Consider the following 17,925-nt stretch of genomic DNA (forward strand, 5'->3'; position numbering starts at 1 on the left):
CACAAGCTCACTTCCTGCGGTTAAAGATTTATCAACTGGCCGTGCCAGGCACGAGTCGCCTGTTAAGTTACTCTTTTTGGTAATAGCTAGATCATTTGTGCTCAATTGCTCAAAACTGTCATTTACAGCAATAACTTGATCTTTTCCATAGGCAAAAAAGATCAAACTTTCAGATACATACTAGTAATTTTATAATCACAAATATCATATTTCAATATCCCATTTGTGGTGCTTGTACTACACTGATAGAACTACAGAGTAGCCTGCTTTTTAATTTTGTAACTACCACTCAGTAAGCTTGTCAAACTTTTAGAAATTATGACTGAAAACTACGGTATCTGTAAAATTCACAATTTATCCCCACTGAGTTAATTGAGTAATTACCAAAGTGCCTCATGTGCCTATAGCTCAAGGGTACAATGCCCAGGGCACCACTGATAAAGGGGCGTGGCTAAGGGATATTTTATGGGGAGTGGATGATAGGAGGGGATGGCACGTACGGCACCATGCCTGGGGTTTTCCCCCCAAACAGATGTCGAAGACAGATTTTTATTTACTGTTTCACACCTAATGCTCCCACACGAGATGACAGTTCAGACTGCTTAGTAACACAATGCCTATGGTTGGATTCACCACAGCGGACTTACAGGTCCAGGGATCAAATATGGCCAACAAACCTGAATGCTTGTCATGTAATCCCTGCGGGGAAACTATTCCGTGTCTGTTATGGGATTATGCAGCAAAGCTTTCAAGTGGGGCGGCCATATTTGATCAGAGGATCTGTTAATCCAAATTTTAGTCAACTTGTTCTGAATGTGATAATTGACAGAGGCGTCAATGAGAGAATTTCCATAGAAGGATACTTTCGCCCTCCAATTGAATTGCCCTACCTTGCTTCTTCTGATCCGCCATTTTGTTCATGGCATCCTCTACGTCCTCTGATTCTTCCACAGTTTTATCGGTGTTTATTTCGTCGTCACTGAAACTCCCCGAGGTATGAACAAGTTTGAGAAAAGAGTGGTAATTATTGGGACTTGTGATGGTTGGCTGATACTCCAAATTGTATTCTTCCTCCTCAGCCTCTTTTGCAGGTATCTTCCTCGTTCGTACACCCTTCGGTTTTGAACTTTCTTTGGAGTTGTTGCGATTGAAAATCTTCTGCATTGTACAATCCAAAACAGGCTGTTAAAGACAGCCAATAGTCTCCCTTAACAGTACTTGTCAAATAAATAGGGCGTTTTTATTCCAATGATGACAATGCATCCAAAAAACACAAAAATAAGACTCTGTTGGGACAATTTGGGATGGTCAGTTAGGCCTGATAAAGATGATGAAATAACTTGTTTGTAACAGTTATCTTTAAGATCTAACAGTTACCTAAAGGACTGCAATCTGCATAAAATCATGTTAAATTGTTATTCATTGTGACCTCTGAGGATTATCAGATTGTCAGTGTCACATGACGAGGAGGAGTTTGGTCAAACCACGTTTCTGTTTAATCTTGTCTTGTCCTGAGTGACACCCGCCTCTCAAACCTCCCCCACTCTCAGTCAAACAACAATCTATTTAAATGGTGCCTTAGAATTACCCCAAACCTTCCTTTAGAGCATTAAAAATACTTCAATGAAAAACAAATCTTTTGTCCAATCCTCCAGAAGTTGTAAATCACTTTTACGTCCTAAACTCGAATCCTAAATCACTTCACATCTTCACACCTCTCTCCTAGATCACGGGACGTCTGGCGGCTTAGAGGTGACCTCTGACCTCAGCCTCTTAGTGGTGACCTTTGACCTTGTGGACACTTTAATCCAGCTTTTATCTGTTCCTCACCTCCTCCAGTGACAACACAATAAACAGTGAGCAGAGGGGGAGGGGACGATGTCCTCAATCTTGGACTGATATAATAAGTATAATTTTACATGTAACAAACCGCTTTTATCACAATATGCAAGCTAAAAAATTAGGCTTCCAAATATTCCATATCAGTATGATTACAGTGATGATACTCTTTAAGAAGCAGGTGACGCTCCAGCGTTGTGGAGAAAATAATATTGCTCCAGCTGGAAAATTCTTCTTTTTAGTAACTCCTCTTCCTCTGGTTCCAAATTTTTCTCTCACCTCTCAGTGTGTCGCAAAGACTGCTAACCATAAGCTTAACTTGCGTGTCAATAGTCCCAGATTAAGTGTCACATAAAAAGTTGTTCATGCACCCGTTTCACCTTTGACTTCATTGTATGAAATAATGGCCAATCCTCATTTTTAACTGTATCCAACATCTAAATAGCATCAGATAAGATGAAATCAGTAATTATCATCTCAGATTAAGTCATCTCAGTCTGTGTCCTAGATGCTACAAGTTGTGATGTGGCACAGTTAGTAGAGCAAGGTGAAAGTTCAGTCCTAATCTAAGTTACAGTGGATGTCAAATATTTGGTGACATTAGTCAACTAGAATTAAATACCTAGTAGTCCTAACCAAAAGCCATTTCTTTCTTTGTTATAAAACAGGTGCAATATTTCATTTAAATGGCCTATTTATGGCTTAACTTGTATCAAAGTGGACTTAAATTTGGTCTTAAATTTTAGCCAAATTTGGGTCTTAAGATTTCCTGCGGAATGGGTCACATAGACTAGTTTAGATTTGTCTATGTGTCACCTGTGTCAACCTACTGCTGAGTCAATTATTAAATAACACTTGTTCTGACTGAACGTTGTCATCTCAAGCCAAATATATTCAAACTACTTACGTCAATAAAGGTCAATTTTACCTAAGGATGGTCGGAAATATGAATATATCATGGACACAAAGCATTACCATTACACTTAATCACTTACTAGTACTAGTAAATGTAACAGATGGTTAATTGTAAATAAATAAATAAATAAATAAATAAATAAATAAATAAATAAATGTGTAGCCTACTGTGATCCAAATCTTCTTTAAATCTATTTACCACTAACAAAACATACAAGGCACATTAAAGACACCCAGAGATCAAGTAACAGACTTTTCACCCCCAGAGTCGCACCACTGGTCTGGCTGATAAGACATCTGTGACTCAGTCTCTTCAGGTACCTGTGTACTGGCATCAGGACGCATGTTAACAGATTAACTATTTGGTAAATACAATGACACTTATACTCTCCAAGATAGAAATCTCTTGCTAACACCAGTTTTATTTTTTAGTGTGTCTGTCATGCCACAGGGGGCAGCACTACAAGACAAGCATCATTTCAAACTTTGAGATTTTACTGAAAAAGATTAAATTACAATATATAGTACTAAAATTTCACAAGAAGACCTGACCAGTAACCGGTAGAGTCAAATGACAATGTGCAAGAGAAATCTCCTGGTACCTCCAGTTTCATTTTTAGTGCGTTACCATATTTTGCAAAGTCCACCAGTATAGGCTAGGCACTTTAACAAATTTAAATTTTAAATCATAGATCCAGACTTGTGATTGTTAATGAAAACTAAGTCATATCAGCATCAGTCAAAATGCTTACGCAAGTTTGCTGTTAACTTGTCACTATTATTATTATTATTATTTTTATGCTCACTTCAAGATAAAGTGACAATAGTGCACTTCAATAATTTAAAAGTGCATACTGGTCTACCATGTGATAAAATAAAATTTATACAATATTTCATATAATTGGACAACATACAATACTGGCCTTTTGCAAAACTATTGTATTGTACCCTGTGGGAAGTGAGATAGTCAACAGATATGCACTCTCTCCCAGACATATTTTTATTTGTCAGTGGGGGTAGCTTTACATCAAGGTATTGCTCAGTAGCACACATCCATGTCCATGTTATGTAAGGCAAGTAAAGCATGGCCTCGGACTTACTTAAGATGCCCTAGATTATATTCAACCCCTAATTATCCTCCTCTGCTGCTTATCCGCTGTTTGAGGGGCAGGTAAGGGTGGGTAATAACATGAGATAAGACATCTGATACTGAGTACATTCCTATAGGGGCCTATACTTTAATTTTGTCTGGTATTTTAGACGCCACTGTGATATCAGAGAGTGAAGAGATCCCTGGGTTTTATGTACTTGGAAACAGTACCAGACTAAATTCTGAAGCCATATTCACAGCCAGAGTTGATCCACTAACTAACAGATCTGCGGATAAAATATGGCCGACCCACTGGAAGGATTATACCTGGTAATCCCTAGGGGAAACTATTCAGTGTCTATTAGGGGATTGTGTGGCAAGTTTTCAAGTGGGTCGGCCATATTTGATCCACAGATCAGTTAGTCAGGGGATCAAATTGTTCTGAATGCACCCTAACATGTATCCAAAGCAGATAATGCCAAGTACCTTGTAATACTCTTGAGTAGCTATTAGTTTTTTGCTATTAGTTTTTTTTTTTTTTTTTTTTTTTTTTAAGTGCACTCTCTGTTGGCTGATAAACTTGAGTGTGAATCTGAGAAGGTGCCTGAATAATTGTTTTGGGTGAGAAGAGAAAAAGAGGTCAAACATTAGCACAAGCATGGAAGGAAAAAAATTGTATCAACCAGTGAAAAAGACCAGAAACACTTGTTTACATAGGAAACGTCCCTCTGAACTGAAATCTTTACTTCTTTTACTGTAATAGCATGTTTTTTATACTTCTCTAGCTGTGTTATACTTGAAAGGAAGTCCAAGCTTAAAATTTTGATATCAATCCTCCCTCCTCATCTTTCAATCTATATTTTACTAGTAATGTATAATCAGCAGACATCCTCAAAAGCAGCTGCTCAATATAATACAGAAACAATCATGAAAAGTTTATCCAGACTGACCTAATGAGAGAACCAAATTAGTAACAAGCAGTTTTATTACTGTAGCAGGTTGCTTTCACTTCTTTAGTTGTGTTATTCCTAAAAGGACATCAAAAATTAAATTTTCAATATATTTTATGCCTATCTATCTTTCAATGTACACTTTGATGAGTTGACATCCTCTAAAGCAGCTGCTCAAAACAATATAAAAGCAATCATGACGAGTATATCCAGACTGACCTAATGAGAGTGATCAAATTAGTATCGAGCAGGAAAACACACAGACTGCATAATTAAAGATTTCTGTACCAAGCAAGGACCAGGGGTGAGACTACCGTTTTGTGAAAAAGTCCAAAAATATGACATGAGGTTCAGGGAGCCCTCTGCATCGATCTCAAAACAATCTTTTGGCTCCCAAAAAGTCAGAAATCTGCTGATAATTGGAGAAATATCATAAGTGAAGGACAAGTCCCTTTATCTTCTTCCTAGTAAATATGTTGTCTAGTTTAGTTAATGGCATTGAAAGGCAAACACTGGCTTTAAATCATTTGCGTAATGTGCACCATTCAATCTCGGCATACGCCAGAATTGATCTTATTGTATCTTAAATTCAAGATCTGACAAATTGCAATATGAAGACCAATTCGCAGTGAGTGTATGTGATATTTAGAATCATCAAAACACAGTTTGCTGTGGTAATTCAATTCCAAGTCTTAAATCTGCCAGTAATGGCACTATATGTCAACTTAATGGCCTAAAGCTTATGACCAGTGCGCTGTATAAGTCATGACTGTTGCGGGATATTTCAAAGTTCAGCAGAATATTCAAATTATAGTCTTTTTCAGTTTAAGGTACTAGAAGCCTATCCAGGATAATCACAAAGAGTCTAACGTTCTGCCAGATAAAAAAGCAATGTTTCCTATACATCGGTCATTGCTCGACCCATCCTTGTTCTTTGATTGGATGTTCTGTTGCCACATCCAATCAATTGGTTTAGTTCCAATTCTCTGAGTGGTTTTATCATTTGTAAGGTCTGCACTGGGAAAGAAAAATTAAGTACTAGTAGCTTTGCAGGACATATGACAGAGAAAATGTGGATCATTTTCAAATGTGTTTCACTAGTATAAAAAAAAATTCTTTTTCATTTTGCATGATGTGGCTGACAAGTCCAAACAAACACATTTCTCTTTAGAGCAATGACCTTGCTTTTTACTGCCAAGCTTTGCTGCCAGTGCAGGGTCATCATCGTGAAATATTTCCACATCATAGTGGACATTATGGACATGAAAATGGACATTATAGTTGCTGTGACCAGTTCATAACAAGGGCGCCATTGCTGAAGTGCCAAGTCAGTGCCTTATTAAGCATTAGGTACCGATACTATTGTAGACCACTGATTGGCACTTGTTACATCCATGTGATACAAATTAGCCAATTAGAACAGATGTTTCACAAATTTATCCAATTAGAACATGTGACACAAATTTACAAATTAGAAAGGATGTGACACAAATTAGCCAATTAGAACGGATGCAAGACAAAAACCGATATTGGGACAGAGATGAACATAGCTGATGATTAATTATCATTTTACTCATCTGATATATCACCCCTACTTAATAGTACTGTAGTAACTGTTGGAATATAGTTCAAATTTCAATTTATTTCTGTTCTTCATGTAAAAAGTGTACTTCTCTTCAAAGTCTGGCCCTAGGTTGAAAGTAATTAATTATGAAGGACATTTATTAATTATTAATATTGTGCATCATACATTTGTTCAGCTACCAGCTACTGTTCCTGCTCTGGGTTAGAAGACAGATGGATCCTGGTAGCCCTGGTCTCCCAAGTAGACTGTACTAAGATCAATTTGCTTCAGGTACAGGCTATATATCAAAAGCATTCTATCTTGATAGCCACCCCATTGAAAACTTAACCTAATACCTAAAAAATAGATATATACATAATGATATATTATGTTTTGCTGGAAATTCATTTGTGTAGTCTTTTGACTATTTTACATGTTTAAAATTTTCAATTTCTATACTAACTATACCTTTTACTAACCTATATTTTCTATACCTAAGCAAAGCCTTTGATCACTGACTGTGTAAGTGTAGAAATTGACAAGTTTAAAGATCAAAAACTATAAATTATAAATGGACTCATATTAAGTAATTTTCATAACATGAGTACCGCCATCATTTGTGTTTGTGTCTATGTTTTACCACTGAATCATAAATCATATGCCATGAATAAAGCAACAACAACAACAACAACATTCTAGCCCATTAGCAACACAAATGACATCTAGTGACATCAGTGCCATTTAGTGAAAAAGTCTGAAAATATGGCATGGGGTCCATCGCTCTCAAAAGTGATATTTTTGGCTTACAAAGAGTCCAAAATCTGCTGATAGTTACGAAAATCTGATTACGGGACTGACATTAAAACATTTCTGTGGCCATCATAAAAAGATTCTGACAAGAGTATCTGTTCCTGCCTATTAGCATTAACAAAATAGATTAACCTAATAACACTATGAACCAAAGCTTGTTCGGTCAGCAACAATTACTATTGTATAGATGCTGCGAAAATGAACAACTTGATGCTATTATCCATCTGTTGCTTTTCTCTCCTAGCTCATTGATTTTCTGCTCCAATTCTGAGAGGGTATTATCGCATTAGCTGTGGGTCATACACTTGCATCTGCATTGACTTAACAGATATCTTTATACGGCTGAACAAATAAGCACATTCATTAGGTACACAAACATGGCTATTTCTGACCGTGCTGCGCCCAATAAAATTCACAGAGTAAATAATATATTATCCAAGCAGGCATCCATAGACAAGGGCACTGACTTGAGATAACACCTCCTATCTCACTCAAAAGTTCACCAGAGTGATTTGTGAACAGCATATGCTGACCCAAGTTCTATCACTACAATGCTAAAATTGTGAAAAGAATTATTTGTACAGTCCGAGTATATTTCCACAGGCATCTGGTGTTGAAATTATAAGTGTCTATATATAACTTAGGTGTCAACCAACAAAACCAGTTGAAATCAGAAATGTTGGTGAAAAAAAGAAAGAAAGAAACTTGGGTTGAATAAAGTGCATTCACTTACCGGCAATAAAACATCTTTCTTTCATCATCAATTTTCACAATGTGATTTTTTTTCTAGATCTTTATCAAGTATTGGGCAACAGAAACATGAATCATATATCAAGTTTTAAAAATCTGAACTGGCAATCTAGATCTTTATCACGTCTAGGGGCCCAGTGTTAACTTTTGAGACACGTCCCAGATGACCTGCGAAAATTGAAAATATTTCTATTCATGCTGCATAGAATGCATTACAAGGATAACAACTCTTCATGAGATTTAAAATTTCACAATATATATTGTAATCAACACAGTGGCTGCAATGAATTACTTTTTACCATCAGGTCGGCATTTTTCACAATTATTCTGAAGTCTGCCATCACTGAACCTTCATAGATGGCTACCATCTGTAATTATTTCCAAGGAGATTATTACAAAAAACACAAAAATAGTTGACAAACTTTGAATGTCAGAACAAATTCATTAACAATTGAAAAGTGTGGAAAATTGTCGTCAACTCCAAAGAAATCCCTGCATGGCACTTAACCCAACAAAACTAAAACATCTCAGTTCTTTAAGTTTAGGTGGTGCAGCAGCTCAACTTTGTTTATTTGCATCTTTGCTGACATATGCACAAGGTCAACCTGGGTCAAGGCTACCGAAACAATGCCAGAACCTTCATTAAGGTGAAAACTGGGGCTTCTCAGGGTTGTAGTTTCCATCTGCTACTGGTATATACAGCACATAAAACTGGATGCTTATGACAATACGAAAATCATGACAGAGAAGGAATGAAAATGACATTTCTACAGAGCATCCATGACTGTGTAAATTATAATGTGTGCACACAAGGGCTGTGAGTCACTGAATTAAAAGTCATGCAGCAGTATACCTAATACCTCACAGCTGCCAAAGAAATATAAACCGCAATAACAATAGACAGAACATCCTTATAACAGAGTTGACACTGAAATAAAGTGAATGTAGGTGGGGAAAGCCACATCAATATTCCACGGTCTGTTTCTCGGGCTTGTCAATATTAAGCAGGCCCAACTCGGGACTGAAGTGAAATGTAAAGACGTTGTTTAGAAGCATAACATTACAATTTTGAAGTGATGAAATTATTAAAACTGCATAATTGTACGCTTTTTTACCTTGGTTGACTTCTTCTCCGGTAGTTTTGGAGTCCATTGCGACTGTCAAGGTTCTAAGTTGAGAGCGCAGTACAAGTTTTCTTCAAAGGATTTTGTCTGGTCACCCTCGAAATTCACTTTCCAACGTGGTGATGTCACCAAATATAGCCTCAAAACCGGAAGCAAAATACACCTTTACTAATTTTGATTTTCTTTAAAACACTTAGATATGTGTAAAGCCTGGTTTAGAATTCGCAAATAGGAATTAATTTTGACATTGGAGATGGTAGTATATTGAAGATAGTAGAAATGAATCCAAATTGAGATTAACATTTCACTTCTCTATAAGGCGAGATTCTACGATACTAAAAACGTCAAGATGGCGATGGGAAGGGAAACAAACGTGAGTACTTTTTTGATATTGATCAAGCACAGTCTATTTGTCAGATTTTTCAATAAATGTATTAAATTGCACAGATCTTTATTTATTTTTCTTTCAGAAAATCCACAGATTAAGGACAGATTTTCCTCATGGTTCTTATACCGTTGAATAGTACCGCTTGTTCCCAACCATAATCTTCATAAAGGCAAAGCGTGACACAAGACTTTGAGATTTTCCAATAAGGTTGACCGAAAAACCTGTCGATTTTCCTGAATTATTTAAGTACCTCGGACACGTGAACATTGATTTTAGTGAAAGGTTATGCAGCGGTATTGGAATTGCATTATGTAAAGAAAATAAACAGTGTACGCATCGTATGCAAGTACGTGAATGCCGCGTTTGGTACTTTGTATCAGACGCTTCATTTTACTTGACATCACAGTGTTAACGATGTCACATTCATGTTATATTCATTACATAATAAAAAACAACGACAATAAACTATTTTCACATGTTTGACGTATTTCCCTTGTTACTCTCTTCAATAAATCTGTTGTAAAGTTTTAAATGGCCTGCACCTTCGCATCAGTACATGTATGACAAATCTGAAAATAGCTAGTATACTCCAACTGTTAAACGTAATGAAAGTTCTTAATGTACTTGGGTGGCTCTCCACACAAACCAAAAATAAAAATTCAAAATTTAAACGTTAGAAATTCATTTTAAAAAAACGTTTTAGTGAAAAAAAAAAAAACATTTTCCCATTGATTTGAATGGGTACTAGTGCGTCACGCAGGGTGTAACATATTTGGGCCCTGTGTTCTTATTTGGTCGGTGACCCCCCCCCCCCCTTTTTTTTTTTTTTTTAATGTACTTGGGTGTCTCTTCAAACAAAATTTTTAAAAAAAATCGAACGCTGGAACATGTAACGACCGATCTACCTTAAATGAGATTACATAAAACACACGTTGAGATTTCCCTGTAAAGTCCCATAGGTTAAGAGGGCAATGTAGGTTAGAGATTTTCTCTTAAAATAAAGGTCTTAGCTTTTTTATTCCTGTCATATCTATTCATTTAATGCATCTTCAAAATATCTAGAATTATGCTTGAAACACAGCTCCAACTTCATCGTGTGACGTAATATTGGGATTTTGGGGACAAAAACACCATTTTAAACACCTGATTTCTCAGGCACCTGGACAGCTATAAACATGAATTTAATAGTATAACTAGAGGATCAGAGAGGCGATACCGCCTCCGAATATTGTACCACCAGCTGGAGCAAGCGCATTCGTATAGACCCCCACATACACAAAATAAGGGGTGCAGCCACCAGTCTTGTGCTTGACAAGCTGTAAAAATGCAATCAACAAGAATTTTCAAAATATGCAAAAAATATATATAACTAAAAATGGTGCAATCAAAGTTAAGTTCATTGTAAGGTAGGTCAAAGGTCAATTTCAAGGTCACAGTAAATTGCCAGTATATGACTTCCTATCCAACTTCAATAGTAACTATGGACCTATCTCTGCCAGTTTTGGAGATAAAAGGGAAGCAAAATTTGCAAAGTTCAGTTCATGGTGAAAAGTAGGTCAAAGGTCAATTTCAAGGTCACAGTAAGATTGCCAGTATATGACTTCCTATTCAACTTCAATAGTAACTATGGACCTATCTCTGCCAGTTTTGGAGATAAAAGGGAAGCAAAATTTGCAAAGTTCAGTTCATGGTGAAAAGTAGGTCAAAGGTCAATTTCAAGGTCACATTTAGATTGCCAGTATATGACTTCCTATTCAACTTCAATAGTAACTATGGACCTATCTCTGACAGTTTTGGAGATAAAAGGAAAGCAAAATTTGCAAAGTTCAGTTCATGGTGAAAAGAAGGTCAAAGGTCAATTTCAAGGTCACAGTAAAATTGCCAGTATATGACTTCCTATGCAAGTTCAATAGTAACTATGGACCTATCTCTGCCAGTTTTGGAGATAAAAGGGAAGCAAATTTTGCAAAGTTCAGTTCAAGGTGAAAAGTAGGTCAAAGGTCAATTTCAAGGTCACAGTAAAATTGCCAGTATATGACTTCCTATTCAAGTTCAATAGTAACTATGGACCTATCTCTGCCAGTTTTGGAGATAAAAGGGAAGCAAAATTTGCAAAGTTCAGTTCATGGTGATAAGTAGGTCAAAGGTCAATTTCAAGGTCACAGTAAGATTGCCAGTATATGACTTCCTATTCAACTTCAATAGTAACTATGGACCTATCTCTGACAGTTTTGGAGATAAAAGGGAAGCAAAATTTGCAAAGTTCAGTTCATGGTGAAAAGTAGGTCAAAGGTCAATGTCAAGGTCACAGTAAGATTGCCAGTATATGACTTCCTATTCAACTTCAATAGTAACTATGGACCTATCTCTGCCAGTTTTGGAGATATAAGGGACTAAATGTTATAATTTTGGAGTTACCATAATGTGCCATAAATTTCCTACAGAAAAAATTAATTAAAATAAAGAAAAGGTCATTTTGGTCAAAGTTCTTGAAATGGGAGGTTCTCTGAAGTTGCAGAAGTTTAAATTTGATAAAATAATGTCATTTTTGACCACAAGTTGTCTGCTTTGCCAAGCATTATGTTTTATTTTTCCGGAGTTCAAAATTTATTATCCATTACCGTACTGCACATTTTTACGGAAGCCGACTGGTGCCATATGTTGAAAAAAAAAATTATCTCGAAATTTCGAGATAGCATTTTTTTTGTTCAAATTTCAAAATACTATCTCGAAATTTCGAGATAAATTTTTTTGCTCAAATATCAAAATGCTATCTCGAAATTTCGAGATAATTTTTTTTTTGTTCAAATTTCAAAATAGTATCTCGAAATTTCGAGATAATTTTTTTTTCTACATATGGCACCAGTCGGCTTCCGTACATTTTCCTTTCCCCACCAATATGTACTTTCTGATACAGCGTAACTCGAAAACCGTATGGAATACAAAAAAACTGAGACCACCTCCAGTGTTGGGCTTTACATGCTCTACAAAATGCAAAAAAGAATGGGTCTCTAGCATTAACGGTTCCCGAATTAGAGACAGTTTTCAGTTTCGGTATCTTATGGCCGCTACTCCTGTGAAAAAGCACCGATTGACCCCAAATTCACGGAGATGAAAGATGACCTGAAGGGTAACACTTTCCAATAATATTATTGGTTAAGTCTGTGTGGCGTCTGAATAACAGGGCAAAAAAATTTTTTTTCGTAAAAAATTTCATTTTTTTGAAAATTTTGACCCATTTGACCTTGAAGTAAAGGTCAAAGGTCAAATCCGAGGGTATATTTGAAATCTACACATATGACTTTTGGAAAGCCGTCTATAGAAATTTTTCCCGTAACTCCTTCTGTAGGGTAGATAATTAGCATTTAATTTTGCCATTTTTAGACAAGGGTGCATTGCAATGAGTGCCACACCCAGACCCCAATACCGACAAAGCCCAAATTTTACGTGGAACGAGTTGAGATTATAGGTGACCTAAATCCATGAGATGGGTACGGGGGCCCTTACCGTCTAGGAGGAAAGCGGTAACGGTAACATGGCGGCGGAGCCGGCGAACGGACCGGACGGGACCGAAACCATGTGTACCGCCAGCGCTAACGCTGGTGGTAAATTTTTTTGTTCAAATTTCAAAATAGTATCTCGAAATTTCGAGATAATTTTTTTTTCTACATATGGCACCAGTTGGCTTCCGTACATTTTCCTTTCCCCACCAATATGTACTTTCTGATACAGCGTAACTCGAAAACCGTATGGAATACAAAAAAACTGAGACCACCTCCAGTGTTGGGCTTTACATGCTCTACAAAATGCAAAAAAGAATGGGTCTCTAGCATTAACGGTTCCCGAATTAGAGACAGTTTTCAGTTTCGGTATCTTATGGCCGCTACTCCTGTGAAAATGCACCGATTGACCCCAAATTCACGGAGATGAAAGATGACCTGAAGGGTAACACTTTCCAATAATATTATTGGTTAAGTCTGTGTGGTGTCTGAATAACAGGGCAAAAAATTTTTTTTTCGTAAAAAATTTCATTTTTTTGAAAATTTTGGCCCATTTGACCTTGAAGTAAAGGTCAAAGGTCAAATCCGAGGGTATATTTGAAATCTACACATATGACTTTTGGAAAGCCGTCTGTAGAAATTTTTCCCGTAACTCCTTCCGTAGGGTAGATAATTAGCATTTAATTTTGCCATTTTTGGACAAGGGTGCATTGCAATGAGTGCCACACCCAGACCCCAATACCGACAAAGCCCAAATTTTACGTGGAACGAGTTGAGATTATAGGTGACCTAAATCCATGAGATGGGTATGGGGGGCCTTACCGTCTAGGAGGAGAAGCGGTAACGGTAGCCGTCCGGCGGAGCCGGCGGAGCCGGCGGAACGATACGGACGAGACCGAAACCATGTGTACCGCCAGCGCTAACGCTGGTGGTACAATAACACTCGAACAAAGTACTAAAGGGAGTCATGGATTTTTCTTTAGAGGCTTATTGTTGATTTCATCTATAAAAACGTGTAGTCTAGTGAAATTACATCAAAATATTAAGGAATTTTCACTTTCAAAGTCAATAAATTGGAAAAGAGAGGATCAATTAAAATTTCTTAAAAAGCATTTTTAGTGCATACTTTTCTTAATTAGCATGGTAAATTTGGTGTCCCTCAGGTGTACATGTAGACTGTTATAGCTCGTTCCGATAACGCTATCTCGTCAATCTTGAATTCTGACGATGGCGAAGATGGGTACTTTATTGCCAGTTGAAATTAGCTTGTTTGCATGCATTTGGATGTCAGAAAATCTTATTTTTGTATCAATCTCACCCCTGTTAAGGGGTTGTCGCTAGCACTGCCAGAATGATTGACAGGCAATCAAGTAAGCTCTAATGACTCAACCAATCAGTGGCCACGTCAATTGACGTCGGGGCAAGTGTTAGGGATGCGCTGTAGGATGTGCACACAATAGCATCATCGCAGGCGGCTCTTGTCCACATTCGCCAAGCGAAAAATGGTTCGAAGACACGGTCCTGTTACAGGACGCCGATTGGACCATCAACAACAAGAAAAAGATGCAACCAGGCAGGGCTTGTTAGAGGAAATGTGTAAAGTTGTGTTTGTCAGAAATTGGGATAATTATTGAAGAAAAAACCACCATGTCGGCCTTGAAAGTGCATACATGCATCCAGAACTGTACCTCGCGGTATACCAGCATTTAGGTTGAAAATGCTAGGGCTTATTCTCCAGCTCATATCTCATAGCAGAAATGAATAATTCTGAAAAATCAAAATGTCATAAATACTACAGCTCTTACATGATCTCAGCTTACTATTGTTCGCGCGAAAAACTGAGTCTAGCGGCACATGTACAGAAATTTTACGCCACCCGGCGAAAGGTTACGCTAGGATATGGTCTCAAGTCTTTTATTTACGCAAAGCAATCTTGTATATGATTCCAGTCAGTATTCGACCAAATGTTTATGTCGATATCGCTCAGAAAAAGTCCAAAGCACAGAATTATCACCATAGTCACATGATCGTAATCATTAGTTGTCACATCGTAATCATTAGTTGTCAAGTTAAAGATTTGATAAACATGCGCTTCGATGCTAGGCCAGATGGCCCAAGTTGCATAGATCTACAAAATCTGACGACAGTATAGAGCTGCTGTAGAAAATTGATCTATAGTTTGATGGTTGCCGTCACAAGTGGCAAGCAGCGGAATCTTTTTGTCGTATCTCAAAATGTTAAGAAGAAAATCGAAAGTACATGTATATCAACAAGCAATTTAAGGGAAAAAGCGTATTTCGGGAAAATCCAGTGTGTCGGAAAAGATTCTCGTTAAGGTCCTTTTACACTGGGCGGCGTCCTTTCTGCGTCCAGCAGTACGGCCCCATTTGAGAGTTAAAAAATTATAATACTTTACGTGCCGACAACTGGCCGATCATTGAGCATTCATTCTGATACACAATCAATGTTCGTGCCTCCTTATTAAGACCACAGCGATGCCAAATTTCATGGTCGCAGAAAGGACGCCGTCCAGTGTAAAGGGGGTATTAGCGCTGATCACAATCAAGACCAACTATCAAAATAGCTTAAGCGGAACAACAGGCGGAGCTTTGCCGATCGCTGTTTATGACAAAGCAAGAAGTTATAAAGAGAAGGAGTAGAAACAAGGGGTTTCCTTTCATCCTATCCTCGTAACGGGCTTAATCCTAATAATTACCCAGCTGGTGGTCTTAGGGAGAGCTTGTGCCTAATACATATCCAAGAGACCGTCCACGTGGGTTGCTTCAGCCAATTGGGATAAACCCTCGCGAAGTCTCTAATAATCTCACAGAGAAAACATGGTGGGATTACAGAAAGGTGTAGAGAGGGATTTCAAGCCTGGACGCAAACATTTTGGGAAATAAAACTCAAATCATGCGAGATACACCTTCATTTGATCTAGAGCCGATTAGCTATACAAAAATTAGTTTCACATCAAGAATGTATGAGAACAATTTCACAAACCCACCTTCAACGCTAAAATTTGCACCTGTAGAAGTCTCATATTTATTTTAAATTCTTTTTGTTGTGTAAAGGCGTGTAAAGGAAATTTACCTTCATCCAGAAATGACACATTCAATTCACAGCCGTGTACACAAAACAGTAGTACTTGCAATTTCCGTATGCCAGCCTCGTTTCTTTCTTTTTTGGCACATTATTGCTTATATACCAAGTAAAGCTTAAACAGGAAAATTGGGGAAATGAAAATAAGTTATTGCACTTAGTATGATTCTAAATAAAATTTCATTAATATATATTTTTGTTTAACTTTTTGTCTATTACAGGAGGCCAACTAATAGTAGACTGATAGTTTAAATTCATTAGAAGAAAAAATCAAAGAAATATTTTTATTGATTGATATTGTTTTATTTCAACATTCGAGCAACTTGTATAATATCTAAAACAAAGTACCAGCAATGAAAAGATGTCAATATTGTTACACCCAACAGTGATTAAAGCAATACAAAATTGGTTTTTATTTTGATGTGGTAATTATTTTATTTTATACTTTAGACAATTAGCCAGTTAACACTAAATTCCCTTTTAAAATTTGGATCACTAAATTCCCTTTTAAAACTTGCACCTCTTGTGCACTATAGTTTAATATTACTGGCGGTAAGAAAACAGAGCCTTGTGCCTCATCAAGTTGCTGCTGGAAACAATCATTTTGACTGTTCAATTATGGCTACATGTACATCTGCCAGCAAAACTAAAGATCTTTCACCTGCATTCTCTTCAACCTGAAATGAGTAAGTGCGGAATTCATAACAAAATATAACTCTATATCCTAAACGAAACTCTGCAAACATCATATTGCAATAAAAAATTGAAAAAAATTCCGAGAGTTCCATGTCATCAAATTTTGGACCCACCATTTTGAAAAAGTCCCATTGAAAAGTTGTTTATTTGAAACGATGTTTTTCATCCAAAGGATTGATTCATTTAATATCAAAATGTTATATTGTAATGGTGCGCGTGCTTAACTAACCAGAAAAACATAAATTATGTGCTTACACCACGTTAAAATTACCAAAAATTGTCCCAAACTGTCACCCAACTGTCTCTAACCAATTTAGGGACCCGCCATTTTGAAAAAGTCGGATGAAAAGTTGTCTATTTGAAACGATGTTTTTCATCTAAAGGATTGATTCATTTAATATCAAAATGTTATATTGTAATGGTGCGCGTGCTTAACTAACCAGAAAAACATAAATTATGTGCTTACACCACGTTAAAATTACCAAAAATTGTCCCAAACTGTCACCCAACTGTCTCTAACCAATTTAGGGACCCGCCATTTTGAAAAAGTCGGATGAAAATTTGTCTATTTGAAACGATGTTTTTCATCTAAAGGATTGATTCATTTAATACCAAAGTGACGTATTGTAATGATGCACGTGCTTAACTAACCAGAAAAACATAAATTATGTGCATACATCACGCACTTAAGAAGAAAAAAGTCCTAAACATGGAGGTCCCGCTGAATCGGCCTCAGATCTTCGAGCTAACGCTGCTTTCTGCACAGACAAATTTGACTGACAGCCACCGTATGAACATAAAACAATGCTCAAAGCAGATTATCAACTCTCACTCACCTTTATATCGCTCGACTTGGCGTTTTTCTAAGTATAACTTCCAAATATTCGCAAACATGAATAAATCAAGACGTATACGCACTGGTTCAGCTTCTCCGTCTTGAGTCACGCGGAGGCGAGCGGAGGATTAGACCAGTTACGAGGATCGAATTTCAAAGGACGCCGCTTTGAAAAGAATGCTGCGATCTGATTGGACGAGAGAGATAATTGATGTCCCGTTTCTACTCCTTCTCATTATAACTTCTTGGACAAAGGGAGTATGACACGTTCCTGTTTTATTGTATGGCGAGTCGTGCTGATGCTGCCAAGGTCCTCCCACCGAGTTTACGCATGCCAACGGCCCTTGGCAACGAAAGCGGGG

At 37.2% G+C, this 17,925-nt stretch overlaps 1 protein-coding gene and 1 long non-coding RNA gene across 6 annotated transcripts in view; one reads left to right on the forward strand and one right to left on the reverse strand.

Annotated features, from left to right (window-relative positions):
* Positions 1 to 9,225, reverse strand: part of LOC106159363 (tumor protein D54) — a 31,053-nt gene extending 21,828 nt beyond the window's left edge. Inside the window, exon 1 of one of the 5 annotated variants that reach the window (XM_087019155.1) lies at positions 9,034 to 9,225. In XM_087019155.1, the coding sequence (XP_086875281.1) occupies positions 9,034 to 9,070 (37 nt within the window). In that variant the 5' untranslated portion in view covers positions 9,071 to 9,225. Of the gene's footprint in view, positions 1 to 890; positions 2,142 to 9,033 lie in introns of those variants that run through there. The other 4 variants (XM_087019151.1, XM_087019153.1, XM_087019154.1 and 1 more) reach the window with 4 other exon arrangements.
* A 45-nt stretch (positions 9,226 to 9,270) lies between these two features.
* LOC147760308 (uncharacterized) lies at positions 9,271 to 9,910 on the forward strand. Its single transcript, XR_015335688.1, has 2 exons — positions 9,271 to 9,415; positions 9,513 to 9,910. It is a non-coding gene; the product is annotated as an uncharacterized LOC147760308 (long non-coding RNA).
* Positions 9,911 to 17,925: the final 8,015 nt, after the last annotated feature.

This window comes from Lingula anatina, chromosome 8 (assembly GCF_051362555.1).
Source record: "Lingula anatina isolate TDL-2025a chromosome 8, LinAna3.0, whole genome shotgun sequence".
Classification (NCBI taxonomy): domain Eukaryota; kingdom Metazoa; phylum Brachiopoda; class Lingulata; order Lingulida; family Lingulidae; genus Lingula; species Lingula anatina.